Source organism: Mycteria americana, unplaced genomic scaffold (assembly GCF_035582795.1).
Source record: "Mycteria americana isolate JAX WOST 10 ecotype Jacksonville Zoo and Gardens unplaced genomic scaffold, USCA_MyAme_1.0 Scaffold_272, whole genome shotgun sequence".
NCBI classification, from domain to species: domain Eukaryota; kingdom Metazoa; phylum Chordata; class Aves; order Ciconiiformes; family Ciconiidae; genus Mycteria; species Mycteria americana.
Genome location: NW_027445612.1, coordinates 4,106 through 23,770, shown reverse-complemented (window position 1 = coordinate 23,770; position 19,665 = coordinate 4,106). Strand labels below are relative to the sequence as shown.

The following is a 19,665-nucleotide window of genomic DNA, read 5'->3' as shown; positions in this document are numbered from 1 at the left end:
AGGGCCTCCCAGTGCCTCCCAGTTCATCCCAGTGCTCTCTAGTTCATCCCAGTGCCTCCCAGTTCATCCCAGTGCTCTCTAGTTCATCCCAGGGCCTCCCAGTGCCTCCCAGTTCATCCCAGTGCCTCCCAGTTCATCCCAGTGCTCTCTAGTTCATCCCAGGGCTCCCAGTGCCTCCCAGTTCATCCCAGTGCCTCCCAGTTCATCCCAGTGCTCTCTAGTTCATCCCAGTTCATCCCAGTGCCTCCCAGTTCACCCCAGCGCTCTCTAGTTCATCCCAGGGCCTCCAGTGCCTCCCAGTTCATCCCAGTGCCTCCCAGTTCACCCCAGCGCTCTCTAGTTCATCCCAGGGCCTCCAGTGCCTCCCAGTTCATCCCAGTTCATCCCAGTGCCTCCCAGTTCATCCCAGTGCTCTCTAGTTCATCCCAGTGCCTCCCAGTTCATCCCAGTGCTCTCTAGTTCATCCCAGGGCCTCCCAGTTCATCCTAGTGCCTCCCAGGGCCTCCCAGTTCATCCCAGTTGATCCCAGTGCCCCCCAGTTCATCCAGTGCCTCCCAGCTCATCCCAGTTCATCGCAGTGCCCCCCTGGTTCATCCCAGTGCCTCCCAGTTCATCCCAGTGCTCTCTAGTTCATCCCAGGGCCCCCCAGTTGATCCCAGTGCCTCCCAGTGCCCCCCCGTACGCAGCCCGGGCCCGGCCCCGTCCCCCTCCCCGTGTCGCGGGGCCCTCGCACGCGCCCTCGCGCCAGCCCCCGCGTCGCACGCGCGTCTCCAGGAGCCCCAACCCTCGCACGCGCCCTTGCACGAGCACGAGGCCGCGCGTTGCACGCGCGTTTGCACCAGCCCCAGACGTTGCACGCGCGTTCCCCGGAGCCCCAGACGTTGCGCGCGCCTTTGCACGACCCTCAGCGTTGCACGCGTGTTTGCACCAGCCCCAAACGTTGCACACGTGTTTGCACGAGCCTCAAACATTGCACACGCACTTGCACAACCCTCAGTGTCGCACGCACATTTCCCGGAGCCCCAGACGTTGCACGCGCCTTTGCACGACCCTCAGCGTTGCACGCGCGTTTACACAAGCCCCAGACTTTGCACGAGCCCCAAACGTTGCACGTGCCTTTGCACGAGCTCCCAGTGTTGCACACGCGTTTGCACGACCCTCAGCGTTGCACACGCATTTGCACAAGCCCCAAATGTTTCACACGTGTTTGTACGAGCCCCAAACGTTGCGCACACCTTTGCACGACCCTCATCATTGCACGCGCGTTTGCACAAGCCGCAAACGTTGCACGAGCCCCAAACGTTGCACACGCATTTCCCAGAGCCCCAGATGTTGCACAGGTGTTTGCACGACCCTCAGCGTTGCACGCGCGTTTGCACGAGCCCCAAGCGTTGCACGAGCCTGAGCATCGCACAGGCCTTTGCACAACCTGCAGACGTTGCACACGCGTTTGCACGAGCCCCAGACGTTGCACAAGCCTGAGCGTTGCACAGGCCTTTGCACAACCTGCAGACGTTGCACGCGCCTTTGCACGAGCCCCAGACGTTGCACACGCGTTTGCACGAGCATCAAACATTGCACGCGCGCTTGCACAACCCTCAGCGTTGCACGCACATTTCCCGGAGCCCCAAACGTTGCACGCGCCTTTGCACGACCCTCAGCATTGCACGTGCGTTTGCACAAGCTGCAAATGTTGGACGAGCCCCAAACATTGCACACGCGTTTCCCGGAGCCCCAGACGTTGCACAGGCATTTGCACGACCCTCAGCGTTGCACACGCATTTCCAGGAGCCCCAGACGTTGCACATGCGTTTGCACAACCCTCCGCATTGCACACGCGTTTCCAGGAGCCCCAAGCATTGCACACGCGTTTGCACGAGCCCCAGACGTTGCACAAGCCTGAGCGTTGCACAGGCCTTTGCACAACCTGCAGACGTTGCACACGCCTTTGCACGAGCCCCAGACGTTGCACAGGCGTTTGCACGAGCCTCAAACATTGCACACGCACTTGCACAACCCTCAGTGTCGCACGCACATTTCCCGGAGCCCCAGACGTTGCACGCGCCTTTGCACGACCCTCAGCGTTGCACGCGCGTTTGCACGAGCCCCAGACTTTGCACGAGCCCCAAACGTTGCACGTGCCTTTGCACGAGCTCCCAGTGTTGCACACGCGTTTGCACGACCCTCAGCGTTGCACACGCATTTGCACAAGCCGCAAACGTTGCACCAGCCCCAGACGTTGCACAGGCGTTTGCACGAGCCCCAGACGTTGCACGCGCGTTTCCCGGAGCCCCAGACGTTGCACACGCGTTTGCACGAGCCCCAGACGTTGCCCCCCCCTCCCCCCCGCCCTCCTCCCCTTTGCTCCCCCCTCCCCTCTCCCCCCGTTGCCCAACGCCCCCCAGGGAGGGCAGGGGTCGGGGGCGGACCCGGGCGGGGGGGGGGCGGGACCGGCCCCATTAAAACCAGCAGCTCCCAGTTCCTCCCCCTCCTCCTCCTCCTCCTCGGCTCCCAGTGCCCCCCCCCCGGCTCCCAGTGCCCCCAGCCCCCGCCATGCCCCTCCGCCTCGCCCCCCTCCGCCTCCCCCTTCGCCGCCGGCTCCAGACCGCAGCCGTGCTGCAATGGGTCTGCTCCTTCCTCATCCTCGGTGAGCAGCGGGGGGGGGGGCGGGGGGGTCCCCCAAACCCCCCCCTCCTCCTCCCCGGACTCCGGGGTTCCGCAGGGCAGCGCTGCGCCTGCGGCCCCCCCCCCCCCCCGGGGGGGTTTTGGGGTGCTGGGGGGGGGAATGGGGTGCTCGGGGGGGGGGGTGACCTGTGGGGGGGGTCCCCCAAATCCCCCTGACCCCCCCCACACTCCCCCTCCTCCTCCCCGGACTCCGGGCAGCGCTGCGCCTGCAGCCCCTCCCCCCCCGGGGGGGTTTTGGGGTGCTGGGGGGGGAATGGGGACCCCTGGAAAAGGGGTGACGGGGGGGGCTGGTGACCCTGGGGGGGACAACGGTGATGGGGGGGGTCCCCAAACCCCCCTGCCCCCCCCCAAAACCCCCTGCCCCCCCCTCCTCCTCCCCGGACTCCGGGGTTCCGCAGGGCAGCGCTGCGCCTGCAGCCCCCCCCCCGGGGGGGTTTTGGGGTGCTGGGGGGGGGAATGGGGACCCCAGGAAAGGGGGTGACCGGGGGGTGGTGACCCGGGGGGGGAGGTGTCACCCTGCCCCCCGCCCCTCCCCCCCCCCCCGGACGCCTGGGTCCCTCACGGCAGTGGTGCGTGCAACACCCCCCCCCCGGGGGGGGGGGGAGTTTTGGGGTGCTGGGGGGCAAAGGGGACCCCGAGAAAGGGGGTGCCGGGGGGGTGGGTAACCCTAAGGGGGGGGTCGTCCCTTTGCCCCCCCCTCCCGGACGCCTGGGCCCCCCAGGCCGGCTGCAAGCGCTGCTCCCCATGCTGGGGGTTTTGGGGTCCTGAGGGAAAATGGGGACCCCGGGAAAGGGGGTGCCGGGGGGGCTGGGTAGCCCCAAGGGGGGGGTCCCCTTGCCCCCCCCTCCCGGACGCCTGGGCCCCCCAGGCCAGCTGTGCGTGCTGCTGTTCGCCCTGGCCCTGCGCGGATCGCTGTGGCTACCGGCGCTGCTCTACGGGCTCTGGCTGCTGGCGGACCGTGACACCCCCCGCCGCGGGGGGCGCCGTTCCGCCTGGGTGCGGGGGTGGCCGCTCTGGACCTACTTCCGCGATTACTTCCCCATCTCGGTGAGCTGGGAGGGGGAGGGGGGAGGGGGGGGGTCCCCTGAGGAGGTTTTGGGGGGCCCTGAGGGGTCCCAGAGGGTCTGGGGGTCACTGGTAGGGTCGCTGGGGGGGGGGGTTAGGGGGATGTGAGGGGTTTTGGGGGTGCTTGAGGGGTCCCAGAGGGTTTTTTGGGGGTCCCAGAGGGTTTTTTGGGGGTCCTTGGGGGGGGGTTAGGGGGCTGGGGGGGGGGGGTTGGGGGTCCCAGAGGGTCTGGGGGTCCCTGATAGGGTCCCTGGGGGGGGGGGGGGGTGTTAGGGGGCTGGGGGGGGGTGTTGGGGGTCCCAGAGGGTCTGGGGGTCCCTGGGGGGGGGTGTTGGGGGTCCCAGAGGGTCTGGGGGTCCCTGATAGGGACCTTGGGAGGGTTTTAGGGGGGTTTGAGGAGTTTTGGGGGTCCTTGAGGGTTTTTTTGGGGTCCCAGAGGGTTTGGGGGTCCCTGGGGGGGGGGTTAGGGGGCTGCGGGGGGGGGTGTTGGGGGTCCCTGATAGGGTCCCTGGGGGGGGTTTAGGGGGGGTTGAGGATTTTTGGGGGTGCTTGAGGGGTCCAAGAGGGTTTTTTGGGGGCCCTTGAGGGGGTTTTGGGGGTCCCTGAGGGTTTGGGGGTCCCTGACAGGGTCCCTGGGGGGGGTTTAGGGGGCTGGGGGGGGGGGTGTTGGGGGTCCCAGAGGGTCTGGGGGTCCCTGATAGGGACCTTGGGAGGGTTTTAGGGGGGTTTGAGGAGTTTTGGGGGTCCTTGAGGGTTTTTTTGGGGTCCCAGAGGGTTTGGGGGTCCCTGGGGGGGGGGGTTAGGGGGCTGCGGGGGGGGGTGTTGGGGGTCCCTGATAGGGTCCCTGGGGGGGGTTTAGGGGGGGTTGAGGATTTTTGGGGTGCTTGAGGGGTCCAAGAGGGTTTTTTGGGGGTCCTTGAGGGGGTTTTGGGGGTCCCTGAGGGTTTGGGGGTCCCTGGGGGGGGTTTAGGGGGCTGGGGGGGGTGTTGGGGGTCCCAGAGGGTCTGGGGGGTCCCTGATAGGGACCTTGGGAGGGTTTTAGGGGGGGTTGGAGGAGTTTTGGGGGTCCTTGAGGGGTCCCAGAGGGTTTTTTTGGGGGTCCCAGAGGGTCTGGGGGTCCCTGGGGGGGGGTGTTGGGGGTCCCAGAGGGTCTGGGGGGTCCCTGATAGGGACCTTGGGAGGGTTTTAGGGGGTTTGAGGAGTTTTGGGGGTCCTTGAGGGGTCCCAGAGGGTTTTTTTGGGGTCCCAGAGGGTCTGGGGGTCCCTGGGGGGGATTTTAGGGGGGTGTGAGGGTTTTGGGGGGGGGTTGGGGGCTCTTTGAAGGGGCTTGGGGGTCCCTGAAGGTTTGGGGGTCCCTGACAGGGTCCCTGGGGGGGGAGGTTTAGGGGGGTGTGAGGGGTTTTAGGGGGGGGTGAGGATTTTTGGGGGTGCTTGAGGGGTCCCAGAGGGTTTTTTTGGGGCCCTTGAGGGGGTTTTGGGGGTCCCAGAGGGTCTGGGGGTCCCTGACAGGGTCCCTGGGGGGGGTTTAGGGGTCTGTGGGGGGGTGTTGGGGGTCCCTGAATTGTTTGGGGGGCCCCAGGGGGTTAGGGGGTACCTGACAGGGTCCCTAGGGGGGCTTGGGGGGGGGGGGGGGTTGAGGGGTTTTGGGGGTCTCGGAAGGGGTCTCTGGAGGGTTTGGGGGTGTCTCTGGGGGGTTTTGGGGTCCCGGAGGGTTTGGGGTACCTGATTGGGGTCCTGGGGGGATTTTAGGGGGGCGTGAGGGGCTTTGGGGGTCCCTCCAGCGATTCCTGGAGGGTTTTGGGGGGGGCCTGGAGGGTTTGGGGGTCCCTGAAAAGGCCCCTGGGGGGATTGTGGGGGTGCGTGAGGGGTTTTAGGGGTCCCTGAAGGGGTCCCCGGAGGGTTTTGGGGGTCCCCGGGGGATTTAGGGTACCTCAGAGCCCCCCTAGAGAGGTGTTGGGGGGGCCCTTGGGGCCTTTTGGGGGGTCCTGGAGGAGGTGCCAGAGAATTTTGGGGTGCTCTCCTGGGACTGGAAGACCTTTGGGGGTGCTTGGGGGTTTTGGGGATCCCTAAGAAAGGGACCGGGGGGCTTTTGGGGGGGATCCCTGGGGACTTTTGGGGGGGGGGGTGTCTCTGGAGATTTTGGGGGTCCTCTGAAGGTTTTTTGGGGTTCCCTGGAGATTTTGGGGGGGTCTCTGGGGACTTTTGGGGTTCTCTGAAGGATTTTGGGGGGTTCCCTGGAGATTTTGGGGGGGTCTTTGGAGACTTTTGGGGTTCCCTGAAGGCTTTTGGGGGTTCCCTGAAGGCTTTTGGGGGGGTCTCTGGAGATTTTTTGGGTTCCCTGGAGGCTTTTGGGGGTTCCCTGGAGACTTTTGTGGGGTCCCTGGAGATTTTGGGGTTCTCTTAAGGCTTTTGGGGGCTCCCTGGATATTTTTGGGGTTCCCTTAAGGCTTTTTGGGGTTCCCTGGAGATTTTGGGGTGGGTTCCCTGGATATTTTGGGGGTTCCCTTAAGGCTTTTGGGGGTTCCTGGAGGTTTTGGGGGGGGTTCCCTGGAGATTTTGGGGGTTCCCTGGAGATTTTGGGGTTCTCTTAAGGCTTTTGGGGGGGGGGGGGGGTCCCTGGAGGTTTTGGGGCGGGCTCCCTGAAGATTTTGGGGGTTCCCTGGAGATTTTAGGGTGGTGCCCTGGATATTTTGGGGGTTCCCTTAAGGCTTTTGGGGTTCCTGGAGGTTTTTTGGGGGGGTTCCTTGGAGATTTTTGGGGGTTCCTGGAGGTTTTTGGGGGGGGGCTCCCTGGAGATTTTTGGGGGCTCCCTGAAGATTTTTGGGGTTCCCTTAAGGCTTTTTGGGGTTCCTGGAGGTTTTGGGGGGGGGTTCCTTGGAGATTTTTGGGGGTTCCTTGGAGATTTTTGGGGTTCCTGGAGGTTTTTGGGGGGGGAGGGGGTTCCCTGGAGATTTTGGGGGTTCCCTGGAGATTTTGGGGGCTCCCTGATCCCTTTGCCCTCTCAAAACCACCTTGGGGCTACCAGAAGCCACCCCCAGACCACATTTTGGAAGGGGGGGGGGGGGGTGGTGTCAGATTCCCTGGAATATTTTGGGGTTCATTAGCGGGGAAGCACCCCCAAACCGCGGGTCCGGGGGGGGTCTCACCTCGCCTTGTACCCCCAAACCGAGCTGGTGCGGACGACGGAGCTGGACCCCCGCCGCAATTACGTCTTCGGCTTCCACCCCCACGGGGTCTTGGCCGCCGGCGCCTTCGCCAACTTCTGCACGGAGGCGACGGGTTTCGGGGTGCTCTTCCCCGGGCTGCGCCCCCACTTGCTCACCCTCCCCTGCTGGTTCCGGCTCCCCCTTTTCCGCGATTATATGATGGCCGGAGGTGAGGGGGGGCGGGGGGGCGCCCCCAAAATTGGGGGGCGTGGCGGGAGCCGAGGCCGGAGGGACCCCCGGCAGCTGAAATTGGGGGGGGGGGGGGCACCCAGCAAATACCCGAGTCTCCCAGCACCGGAATTTGGGGGGTGCACCCACTTGCATTACTGGGTCCCCCAGCACCCTAATTTTGGGGTGCACCCACCTGAATACCCAAGTCCCCCAGCACCCCAATTTTAGGGGTGCACCCACCCAATCCCCGAGTCCCCCAGCACCCAAAATTTGGGGGTGCACCCACTTGCATGCCTGGGTCCCCCAGCACCCTAATTTTGGGGGTGCACCCACCCAATACCTGAGTCCCCCAGCACCCTGATTTTGGGGTGCACCCACCCAATCCCCGAGTCCCCCAGCACCTAAATTTTGGGGGGGCACCCACTCGCATACCCGAGTCCCCCAGCACCCTAATTTTGGGGGTGCACCCACCTGGATACCCAAGTCCCCCAGCACCCAAAATTTGGGGGTGCACCCACTTGCATGCCTGGGTCCCCCAGCACCCTAATTTTGGGGTGCACCCACCCAATCCCCGAGTCCCCCAGCACCCTGATTTGGGGGTGCACCCACTTGCATGCCTGGGTTCCCCAGCACCCTAATTTTGGGGGGGCACCCATCAAATACCCGAGTCCCCCAGCACCCCGATTTTAGGGGTGCACCCACCCAATACCCGAGTCCCCCAGCACCCTGATTTTGGGGTGCACCCACCTGCATACCCGAGTCCCCCAGCACCCAAAATTTGGGGTGCACCCACCTTAATACCTGAGTCCCCCAGCACCCAAAATTTGGGGTGCACCCACCTGCATACCCGAGTCCCCCAGCACCCCAATTTTAGGGGTGCACCCACCTGGATACCTGAGTCCCCCAGCACCTAATTTGGGGGGTGCACCCACCCAATCCCCGAGTCCCCCAGCACGCTGATTTTGGGGTGCACCCCTCGCGTGCCTGGGTCCCCCAGCACCCTAATTTTGGGGTGCACCCACCCAATCCCCGAGTCCCCCAGCACCCCAATTTGGGGGTGCACCCACCTTAATACCTGAGTCCCCCAGCACCCTGATTTTGGGGTGCACCCCTCGCGTGCCTGGGTCCCCCAGCACCCTAATTTTGGGGGGGCACCCACCCAATACCCGAGTCCCCCAGCACCCAAAATTTGGGGGTGCACCCACTTGCATGCCTGGGTCCCCCAGCACCCTAATTTTGTGGTGCACCCACCTGAATACCTGAGTCCCCCAGCACCCCGATTTTAGGGGTGCACCCACCCAATACCCAAGTCCCCCAGCACACCAATTTTAGGGGTGCACCCACCCAATACCTGAGTCCCCCAGCACCCAAAATTTGGGGGTGCACCCACCCAATCCCCGAGTCCCCCAGCACCCTGATTTTGGGGGTGCACCCACTCGCATACCCGAGTCCCCCAGCACCCAAAATTTGAGGGTGCACCCACTTGCATGCCTGGGTCCCCCAGCACCTAATTTGGGGGTGCACCCACCCAATCCCCGAGTCCCCCAGCACCCTGATTTGGGGGTGCACCCACCCAATCCCCGAGTCCCCCAGCACCCGAAATTTTGGGGTGCATCCACCAAATACCCGAGTCCCCCAGCACCCTGATTTTGGGGGTGCACCCACCCAATACCCGAGTCCCCCAGCACCCCAATTTTGGGGGTGCACCCACCTGCATACCTGAGTCCCCCAGCACCCGGAATTTGGGGGGTGCACCCACTTGCATACCCGAGTCCCCCAGCACCTAATTTGGGGGTGCACCCACCCAATACCCGAGTCCCCCAGCACCTAAATTTGGGGGGGGCACCCACTTACATGCCTGAGTCCCCCAGCACCCTAATTTTGGGGGTGCACCCACCCAATACCCGAGTCCCCCAGCACCCGAAATTTGGGGGTGCACCCACCCAATCCCCGAGTCCCCCAGCACCCTGATTTGGGGGTGCACCCACTTGCATGCCTGGGTTCCCCAGCACCCTAATTTTGGGGGGGCACCCATCAAATACCCGAGTCCCCCAGCACCCTAATTTTAGGGGTGCACCCACCTTAATACCCAAGTCCCCAGCACCCTAATTTTGGGGTGCACCCACCTTAATACCCGAGTCCCCCAGCACCCTAATTTTGGGGGTGCACCCACCCAATCCCCAAGTCCCCCAGCACCCTGATTTTGGGGTGCACCCACCTGGATACCCGAGTCCCCCAGCACCCTAATTTTGGGGTGCACCCACCCAATCCCCGAGTCCCCCAGCACCCCAATTTTGGGGGTGCACCCACCCAATCCCCGAGTCCCCCAGCACCCTGATTTTGGGGGTGCACCCACCCAATCCCCGAGTCCCCCAGCACCCCGATTTTGGGGTGCACCCACCTTAATACCTGAGTCCCCCAGCACCCTAATTTTGGGGTGCACCCACCTGCATACCCGAGTCCCCCAGCACCCAAAATTTGGGGTGCACCCACCTTAATACCTGAGTCCCCCAGCACCCAAAATTTGGGGTGCACCCACCTGCATACCCGAGTCCCCCAGCACCCCAATTTTAGGGGTGCACCCACCTGGATACCTGAGTCCCCCAGCACCTAATTTGGGGGGTGCACCCACCCAATCCCCGAGTCCCCCAGCACGCTGATTTTGGGGTGCACCCCTCGCGTGCCTGGGTCCCCCAGCACCCTAATTTGGGGGGTGCACCCACCCAATCCCCGAGTCCCCCAGCACCCTGATTTTGGGGGTGCACCCACCTGCATACCTGAGTCCCCCAGCACCCGGAATTTGGGGGTGCACCCACTCGCATACCCGAGTCCCCCAGCACCCAAAATTTGGGGGTGCACCCCTGGCGTGCCTGGGTCCCCCAGCCCCCTAATTTTGGGGTGCACCCACCTGCATACCCGAGTCCCCCAGCACCCTAATTTTGGGGTGCACCCACCCAATCCCCGAGTCCCCAGCACCCTGATTTTGGGGTGCACCCACCAAATACCCGAGTCCCCCAGCACCCTAATTTTGGGGTGCACCCACCCAATCCCCGAGTCCCCCAGCACCCCAATTTTGGGGGTGCACCCACCAAATACCCAAGTCCCCCAGCACCCTGATTTTGGGGGTGCACCCACCCAATCCCCGAGTCCCCCAGCACCCGAAATTTGGGGTGCACCCACCCAATCCCCGAGTCCCCAGCACCCGGAATTTGGGGGGTGCACCCACCCAATCCCCGAGTCCCCCAGCACCCAAAATTTGGGGGTGCACCCACTTGCATGCCTGGGTCCCCCCGCCCCCTGATTTTGGGGGTGCACCCACCCAATCCCCGAGTCCCCCTGCCCCCTGATTTGGGGGTGCACCCCTGGCGTGCCTGGGCCCCCCAGCCCCCTGACTGGGGGGGCGGGCTGCAGGGCTGGTCTCGTCGGAGGGGGACAGCCTGGCGTACCTGCTGAGCCGGCAGGGCGGGGGGCAGGTGGCCGTCATCGCCCTGGGGGGGCCCCCCGAGGCCCTGGACGCCCGCCCCGGGGCCCTGACCCTCCGGCTGCGGGGGCGGAAGGGCTTCGTCCGCATCGCCCTGGAGCACGGGTGAGGGGGGGGGGTTGGGGGTCAGCGGGGGGGGGGTTGGGGTGCTGGGGGGGGGGATTTGGGGTCCTGGGAGGTCCTGGGGGGGATTTGGGGTGCTGGGGGGGGATTTGGGGTCCTGGGAGGTCCTGGGGGGGGAGATTTGGGGTGCTGGGAGGTCTGGGGGGGGAGATTTGGGGTGCTGGGGGGGGGGATTTGGGGTCCTGGGAGGTCCTGGGGGGGGATTTGGGGTCCTGGGAGGTCTGGGGGGGGAGATTTGGGGTGCTGGGGGGGGGATTTGGGGTCCTGGGAGGTCCTGGGGGGGATTTGGGGTGCTGGGGGGGGATTTGGGGTCCTGGGAGGTCCTGGGGGGGGATTTGGGGTCCTGGGAGGTCTGGGGGGGGAGATTTGGGGTGCTGGGGGGGGGATTTGGGGTCCTGGGAGGTCCTGGGGGGGATTTGGGGTGCTGGGGGGGGATTTGGGGTCCTGGGAGGTCCTGGGGGGGGATTTGGGGTCCTGGGAGGTCTGGGGGGGGAGATTTGGGGTGCTGGGGGGGGATTTGGGGGTCAGCAGGGGGGGTTTGGGGTCCTGGGGGGGGATTTGGGGGTCAGCAGGGGGGATTTGGGGTGCTGGGAGGTCCTGGGGGGGGGATTTGGGGGTCAGCAGGGGGGATTTGGGGTGCTGAGGGGGGGACATGGGGGGAGATTTGGGGTGCTGGGGGGGGATTTGGGGGTCAGCAGGGGGGATTTGGGGTGCTGGGGGGGGATTTGGGGTCCTGGGAGGTGCTGGGGGGGAGATTTGGGGTGCTGGGGGGGGATTTGGGGGTCACCAGGGGGGATTTGGGGTGCTGGGGGGGGATTTGGGGTCCTGGGAGGTCCTGGGGGGGAGATTTGGGGTGCTGGGGGGGGATTTGGGGTCCTGGGAGGTCCTGGGGGGGAGATTTGGGGTGCTGGGGGGGACACGGGGGGAGATTTGGGGGTCAGCAGGGGGATGTGGGGTGCTGGGGGGGGGATTTGGGGGTTACCAGGGGGGATTTGGGGTCCTGGGGAGGACATGGGGGGAGATTTGGGGGTCAGCAGGGGGGATTTGGGGTGCTGGGGGGGACACGGGGAGATTTGGGGGTCAGCAGGGGGGATTTGGGGTGCTGGGAGGTCCTGGGGGGGGATTTGGGGGTCAGCAGGGGGGATTTGGGGTGCTGGGGGGGGATTTGGGGTCCTGGGAGGTCCTGGGGGGGAGATTTGGGGTGCTGGGGGGGACACGGAGGGAGATTTGGGGGTCAGCAGGGGGATTTGGGGTGCTGGGGGGGGGATTTGGGGGTCAGCAGGGGGGGGTTGGGGTCCTGGGGAGGACATGGGGGGAGATTTGGGGGTCAGCAGGGGGGGGTTGGGGTGCTGGGGGGGGGATTTGGGGGTCAGCAGGGGGGGATTTGGGGTGCTGGGAGGTCTTGGGGGGGATTTGGGGTCATGGGGGATCCTGGGGGGGGAGATTTAGGGTGCTGGGGGGGGATTTGGGGTCCTGGGAGGTCCTGGGGGGGAGATTTGGGGTGCTGGGGGGGACACGGGGGGAGATTTGGGGGTCAGCAGGGGGATGTGGGGTGCTGGGGGGGGGATTTGGGGGTTACCAGGGGGGATTTGGGGTCCTGGGGAGGACATGGGGGGAGATTTGGGGGTCAGCAGGGGGGATTTGGGGTGCTGGGGGGGACACGGGGAGATTTGGGGGTCAGCAGGGGGGATTTGGGGTGCTGGGAGGTCCTGGGGGGGGATTTGGGGGTCAGCAGGGGGATTTGGGGTGCTGGGGGGGACACGGGGAGATTTGGGGGTCAGCAGGGGGGATTTGGGGTGCTGGGAGGTCCTGGGGGGGGATTTGGGGTGCTGGGGGGGGATTTGGGGGTCAGCAGGGGGGATTTGGGGTGCTGGGGGGGGATTTGGGGTCCTGGGAGGTCCTGGGGGGGAGATTTGGGGTGCTGGGGGGGACACGGAGGGAGATTTGGGGGTCAGCAGGGGGATTTGGGGTGCTGGGGGGGGGGATTTGGGGGTCAGCAGGGGGGGGTTGGGGTCCTGGGGAGGACATGGGGGGAGATTTGGGGGTCAGCAGGGGGGGGTTGGGGTGCTGGGGGGGATTTGGGGTCCTGGGAGGTCTGGGGGGGGAGATTTGGGGTGCTGGGGGGGATTTGGGGTCCTGGGAGGTCCTGGGGGGGGGTTTGCGGGTCAGCAGGGGGATTTTGGGGTGCTGGGGGGGGATTTGGGGGTCAGCAGGGGGGATTTGGGGTCCTGGGGAGGACATGGGGGGAGATTTGGGGGTCAGCAGGGGGGGGTTGGGGTCCTGGGGGGGGATTTGGGGGTCAGCAGGGGGGATTTGGGGTGCTGAGGGGGGGACATGGGGGGGAGATTTGGGGTGCTGGGGGGGGATTTGGGGGTCAGCAGGGGGGATTTGGGGTGCTGGGGGGGGATTTGGGGTCCTGGGAGGTCCTGGGGGGGAGATTTGGGGTGCTGGGAGGTCCTGGGGGGGGATTTGGGGGTCAGCAGGGGGGATTTGGGGTGCTGGGGGGGGATTTGGGGGTCAGCAGGGGGGATTTGGGGTGCTGGGGGGGGATTTGGGGTCCTGGGAGGTCCTGGGGGGGAGATTTGGGGTGCTGGGGGGGACACGGAGGGAGATTTGGGGGTCAGCAGGGGGATTTGGGGTGCTGAGGGGGGGATTTGGGGGTCAGCAGGGGGGATTTGGGGTCCGGGGGGGGACATGGGGGGGAGATTTGGGGTGCTGGGGGGGGATTTGGGGGTCAGCAGGGGGGGTTTGGGGTCCTGGGGAGGACATGGGGGGAGATTTGGGAGTCAGCAGGGGGGATTTGGGGTGCTGGGAGGTCCTGGGGGGGAGATTTGGGGTGCTGGGGGGGGATTTGGGGTCCTGGGAGGTCCTGGGGGGGGAGATTTGGGGTGCTGGGGGGGGATTTGGGGTCCTGGGAGGTCCTGGGGGGGGATTTGGGGTCCTGGGAGGTCTGGGGGGGGAGATTTGGGGTGCTGGGGGGGGGGATTTGGGGTCCTGGGAGGTCCTGGGGGGGGATTTGGGGTGCTGGGGGGGGATTTGGGGTCCTGGGAGGTCCTGGGGGGGGATTTGGGGTCCTGGGAGGTCTGGGGGGGGAGATTTGGGGTGCTGGGGGGGGGATTTGGGGTCCTGGGAGGTCCTGGGGGGGATTTGGGGTGCTGGGGGGGGATTTGGGGTCCTGGGAGGTCCTGGGGGGGATTTGGGGTGCTGGGGGGGGATTTGGGGTCCTGGGAGGTCCTGGGGGGGATTTGGGGTGCTGGGGGGGGATTTGGGGTCCTGGGAGGTCCTGGGGGGGGATTTGGGGTCCTGGGAGGTCTGGGGGGGGAGATTTGGGGTGCTGGGGGGGGATTTGGGGGTCAGCAGGGGGGGTTTGGGGTCCTGGGGGGGGATTTGGGGGTCAGCAGGGGGGATTTGGGGTGCTGAGGGGGGGACATGGGGGGAGATTTGGGGTGCTGGGGGGGGATTTGGGGGTCAGCAGGGGGGATTTGGGGTGCTGGGGGGGGATTTGGGGTCCTGGGAGGTGCTGGGGGGGAGATTTGGGGTGCTGGGGGGGGATTTGGGGGTCACCAGGGGGGATTTGGGGTGCTGGGGGGGGATTTGGGGTCCTGGGAGGTCCTGGGGGGGAGATTTGGGGTGCTGGGGGGGGATTTGGGGTCCTGGGAGGTCCTGGGGGGGAGATTTGGGGTGCTGGGGGGGACACGGGGGGAGATTTGGGGGTCAGCAGGGGGATGTGGGGTGCTGGGGGGGGGATTTGGGGGTTACCAGGGGGGATTTGGGGTCCTGGGGAGGACATGGGGGGAGATTTGGGGGTCAGCAGGGGGGATTTGGGGTGCTGGGGGGGACACGGGGAGATTTGGGGGTCAGCAGGGGGGATTTGGGGTGCTGGGAGGTCCTGGGGGGGGATTTGGGGGTCAGCAGGGGGATTTGGGGTGCTGGGGGGGGATTTGGGGGTCAGCAGGGGGGATTTGGGGTGCTGGGGGGGGATTTGGGGGTCAGCAGGGGGGATTTGGGGTGCTGGGGGGGGATTTGGGGTCCTGGGAGGTCCTGGGGGGGAGATTTGGGGTGCTGGGGGGGACACGGAGGGAGATTTGGGGGTCAGCAGGGGGATTTGGGGTGCTGGGGGGGGGGATTTGGGGGTCAGCAGGGGGGGGTTGGGGTCCTGGGGAGGACATGGGGGGAGATTTGGGGGTCAGCAGGGGGGGGTTGGGGTGCTGGGGGGGATTTGGGGTCCTGGGAGGTCTGGGGGGGGAGATTTGGGGTGCTGGGGGGGATTTGGGGTCCTGGGAGGTCCTGGGGGGGGGTTTGCGGGTCAGCAGGGGGATTTTGGGGTGCTGGGGGGGGATTTGGGGGTCAGCAGGGGGGATTTGGGGTCCTGGGGAGGACATGGGGGGAGATTTGGGGGTCAGCAGGGGGGGGTTGGGGTCCTGGGGGGGGATTTGGGGGTCAGCAGGGGGGATTTGGGGTGCTGAGGGGGGGACATGGGGGGGAGATTTGGGGTGCTGGGGGGGGATTTGGGGGTCAGCAGGGGGGATTTGGGGTGCTGGGGGGGGATTTGGGGTCCTGGGAGGTCCTGGGGGGGAGATTTGGGGTGCTGGGAGGTCCTGGGGGGGGATTTGGGGGTCAGCAGGGGGGATTTGGGGTGCTGGGGGGGGGATTTGGGGGTCAGCAGGGGGGATTTGGGGTGCTGGGGGGGGATTTGGGGTCCTGGGAGGTCCTGGGGGGGAGATTTGGGGTGCTGGGGGGGACACGGAGGGAGATTTGGGGGTCAGCAGGGGGATTTGGGGTGCTGAGGGGGGGATTTGGGGGTCAGCAGGGGGGATTTGGGGTCCGGGGGGGGACATGGGGGGGAGATTTGGGGTGCTGGGGGGGATTTGGGGGTCAGCAGGGGGGGTTTGGGGTCCTGGGGAGGACATGGGGGGAGATTTGGGAGTCAGCAGGGGGGATTTGGGGTGCTGGGAGGTCCTGGGGGGGAGATTTGGGGTGCTGGGGGGGGATTTGGGGTCCTGGGAGGTCCTGGGGGGGGAGATTTGGGGTGCTGGGGGGGGATTTGGGGTCCTGGGAGGTCCTGGGGGGGGATTTGGGGTCCTGGGAGGTCTGGGGGGGGAGATTTGGGGTGCTGGGGGGGGGGATTTGGGGTCCTGGGAGGTCCTGGGGGGGGGATTTGGGGGTCAGCAGGGGGGATTTGGGGTCCGGGGGGGGACATGGGGGGGAGATTTGGGGTGCTGGGGGGGGATTTGGGGGTCAGCAGGGGGGGTTTGGGGTCCTGGGGAGGACATGGGGGGAGATTTGGGAGTCAGCAGGGGGGATTTGGGGTGCTGGGAGGTCCTGGGGGGGAGATTTGGGGTGCTGGGGCGGGATTTGGGGGTCAGCAGGGGGGATTCGGGTGCTGGGGGGGGGATTTGGGGGTCACCAGGGGGGGTTTGGGGTGCTGGGGGGGGATTTGGGGGTCAGCAGGGGGGGTTTGGGGTGCTGGGAGGTCCTGGGGGGGAGATTTGGGGTGCTGGGGGGGGATTTGGGTGTCACCAGGGGGGATTTGGGGTGCTGGGGGGATTTAGGGTCCTGGGAGGTCCTGGGGGGGGATTTGGGGTTATGGGGGATCCTGGGGGGGGGGATTTGGGGTGCTGGGGGGGATTTGGGGGTTACCAGGGGGGATTTGGGGTCCTGGGGGGGACATGGGGGGAGATTTGGGGGTCACCAGGGGGGATTTGGGGTCCTGGGGGGGAGATTTGGGGTACTGGGGGGGGATTTGGGGGTCACCAGGGGGGATTTGGGGTCCTGGGGGGGACATGGGGGGAGATTTGGGGGTCACCAGGGGGGATTTGGGGTGCTGGGATGTCCTGGGGGGGGATTTGGGGGTCAGCAGGGGGATTTGGGGTGCTGGGGGGGGATTTGGGGGTCACCAGGGGGGATTTGGGGTCGCGGGGGGTCCTGGGGGGGAGGATTTGGGGGTGTCGAGGGGGGGGGCTCCCCCAAACCCAAGGGGGGGCCCCCCAGACCCCACCCCACCCCACTCAACCTTTCCATTCAAGGGCGGCGGGGGGGGGATGAACCCCCACATTCCCACCCCGCTCCTTAGTGTGTGTGTATGGGGGGGTCAAGGTTTGGGGGTGTCCCCCTTCTCCCCCCCCCCCCCCAATCCGGGGGGCCCCCCCAAACACCTTACTGCCCCCTACAGGGCGGCCTTGGTCCCCGTTTTCTCTTTCGGGGAGAACGAGCTGTTCCGGCAGCTGCCCAACCCCCCCGGCTCGGGGCTGCGGCGCCTCCAGCTCCGCTTCCAGCGCCGTTTCGGGGTGACCGTACCCCTTTTTCACGCTCGGGGGGTTTTCCAGTACAGCTTCGGCCTCCTCCCCTTCCGCCGAGCCATCCACACCGTCGGTGAGGCCGGGGGAAAGGGGGGGGGGGGGACCCCAAAATATCCGGGGGGGGGGTGGTACCCCGAAACCATCCTGGCACCCCAAATCCATGCTAGAGGGGTTTGGGGGGGCTGATATGTGGGGTGCTGTGGGGATGGGGGGACCCCTTGTTTGTCCTGGGGGGTGGGAGGGGGGCCTGGGTACCCCGAGAAAATAGAGGGGGGGACCCCAAAATATCCGGGGGGGCTGGTACCCCAAAACCATCCTGGCACCCCAGATCCATGCTAGAGGGGTTTTGGGGGGCTGATATGTGGGGTGCTGTGGGGGTGGGGGGACCCCTTATCCATCCATGGGGTGGGAGGGGGATTTGGGGGGCCAGGGGCCTGGGGAAAAGGGGGGGGGGACCCCAAAAGTATCGGGGGGGGGCTGGTACCCCAAAACCATCCTGGCACCCCAAATCCATGCTAGAGGGGGTTTTGGGGGGGCTGATATGTGGGGTGCTGTGGGGATGGGGGACCCCTTATCCATGCATGGGGTGGGAGGGGGATTTGGGGGGGCTGGGGACCTGGGTACCCCGAGAAAATAGAGGGGGGGGACCCCAAAAAGTATCGGGGGGGGGGTGGTACCCCAAAACCATCCTGGCACCCCAAATCTATGCTAGAGGGGTTTGGGGGGGCTGATATGTGGGGTGCTGTGGGGATGGGGGACCCCTTATCCATCCATGGGGTGGGAGGGGGATTTGGGGGGGCTGGGGACCTGGGTACCCCGAGAAAATAGAGGGGGGGACCCCAAAAAGTGTCCGGGGGGGGGCTGGTACCCCGAAACCATCCTGGCACCCCAGATCCATGCTGGAGGGGTTTTGGGGGGCTGATATGTGGGGTGCTGTGGGGATGGGGGGACCCCTTGTTTGTCCTGGGGGGTGGGAGGGGGGCCTGGGTACCCCGAGAAAATAGAGGAGGGGGACCCCAAAAAGTATCGGGGGGGTGTGGTACCCCAAAACCATCCTGGCACCCCAGATCCATGCTAGAGGGGTTTTGGGGGGGCTGATATGTGGGGTGCTGTGGGGATGGGGGGACCCCTTATCCATGCATGGGGTGGGAGGGGGATTTGGGGGGGCTGGGGACCTGGGTACCCCGAGAAAATAGAGGGGGGGACCCCAAAAAGTATCGGGGGGGGGCTGGTACCCCGAAACCATCCTGGCACCCCAAATCCATGCTAGAGGGGTTTGGGGGGGCTGATATGTGGGGTGCTGTGGGGATGGGGGGACCCCTTATCCATGCATGGGGTGGGAGGGGGATTTGGGGGGGCCAGGGGCCTGGGGAAAATGGGGGGGGGGACACCCCAAAAGTGTCCGGGGAGGGCTGGTACCCCAAAACCATCCTGGCACCCCAAATCCATGCTAGAGGGGTTTGGGGGGGGGGGGGGAGCTCATATATGGGGGTGCAGTTGGGATGGGGGGGGGATACCCCTGAACCCCTCAATGCATGCTGGGGAGGGGGAGGGGTGGGAGCCTTTTTTTGGGGGGGCCCGGATGCCTGCGGTCCCCCCAAAATTTTTTGGGGGCCCCCCCAGTGCCCCCCCCCCCCCTTCCCTTGGGGTGGGGCTGTTGCAAGGACCGGGGACAAAACTGGGGGGGGGGGGGGGGGTGTTCCCCGCCTCCTGGCTCCCCGGGGACCCCCCTTAATTTTATTTTGGGGGGGCACCCCCATACCTGGGACCCCCCTTGTCCCCCCCCCCAATAGTGGGGTCCCCCCTGGTGCTGCCCCGTACCCCGAATCCTTCGCCCCAGACCGTGGAGCATTGGCATCGCCTCTACCTGGAGAGCCTGGTCGCCCTCTTCGAGGAGCATAAATTGGGGTACGGGGTCCCCCCCGAGCGGCACCTCACCTTCGTCTGAGCGGGGGGGGCACCCCCAAATCCCACGGGGCACCCCCAGATCCTTGGGGAGCCCCCAGATTTTTGGGGAGCCCCCCCAAACCCTCTGTATCCCCTCTCAATGCCCGCCAATAAATGGGCTCATCTGGAGACGTGTGGTGATTTTGGGGGGGCTGGGGGGGGATTTTGGGGGGGCCGGGGGGTGCTGAGGTTTTGGGGTGCACTTGGGTGTCGGGTTTTGGGGGAATTTGGGGGGTTTTGGGGTGCTGGGGGGGGATTTGGGGGGGCTGGTGGGGTCTTAAGGTATTGGGGTGCACTTTGGTGTTGGGATTTGGGGGGAATTTGGGGGGTTTTGGGGTGCTGGGGGGGATTTGGGGGTGTCGGGGGGGTGCTGAGGTTTTGGGGTGCACTTGGGTGTCGGGTTTTGGGGGAAGTTTGGGGGGTTTTGGGGTGCTGGGGGGGGATTTGGGGGTGTCGGGGGGGTGCTGAGGTTTTGGGGTGCACTTGGGTGTCGGGTTTTGGGGGGAGTTTGGGGGGTTTTGGGGTGCTGGGGGGGGATTTGGGGGGGCTGGTGGGGTCTTAAGGTATTGGGGTGCACTTTGGTGTTGGGTTTTGGGGGGAATTTGGGGGGGTTTTGGGGTGCCCGGGGGGGGATTTGGGGGTGCCGGGGGGGTGTTGAGGTTTTGGGGTGCACTTGGGTGTCGGGTTT

The 19,665-nt window shown here is 65.9% G+C and overlaps 1 protein-coding gene across 1 annotated transcript; it reads left to right on the top strand.

Annotated features, from left to right (window-relative positions):
* The first annotated feature begins 2,553 nt into the window (after window positions 1-2,553).
* Window positions 2,554-19,066, top strand: LOC142403444 (2-acylglycerol O-acyltransferase 2-A-like). Its single transcript, XM_075489688.1, has 6 exons — window positions 2,554-2,647; window positions 3,554-3,732; window positions 6,921-7,125; window positions 10,539-10,713; window positions 16,904-17,103; window positions 18,824-19,066. Exons 1-6 carry the CDS (start codon window positions 2,554-2,556, stop codon window positions 18,976-18,978), a joined length of 1,008 nt encoding a protein of 335 aa, XP_075345803.1. The 3' UTR covers window positions 18,979-19,066.
* The last annotated feature ends 599 nt before the right edge of the window (window positions 19,067-19,665 follow it).

Excerpts from the sequence above, each read along its gene's own strand:
- LOC142403444 (XM_075489688.1), top strand. The coding sequence starts at position 2,554 with ATGCCCCTCCGCCTCGCCCCCCTCCGCCTCCCCCTTCGCCGCCGGCTC. Across the intron at positions 3,733-6,920 it reads GCGATTACTTCCCCATCTCG|CTGGTGCGGACGACGGAGCT; the intron begins GTGAGCTGGGAG and ends CCCCAAACCGAG. Across the intron at positions 10,714-16,903 it reads CGCATCGCCCTGGAGCACGG|GGCGGCCTTGGTCCCCGTTT; the intron begins GTGAGGGGGGGG and ends TGCCCCCTACAG.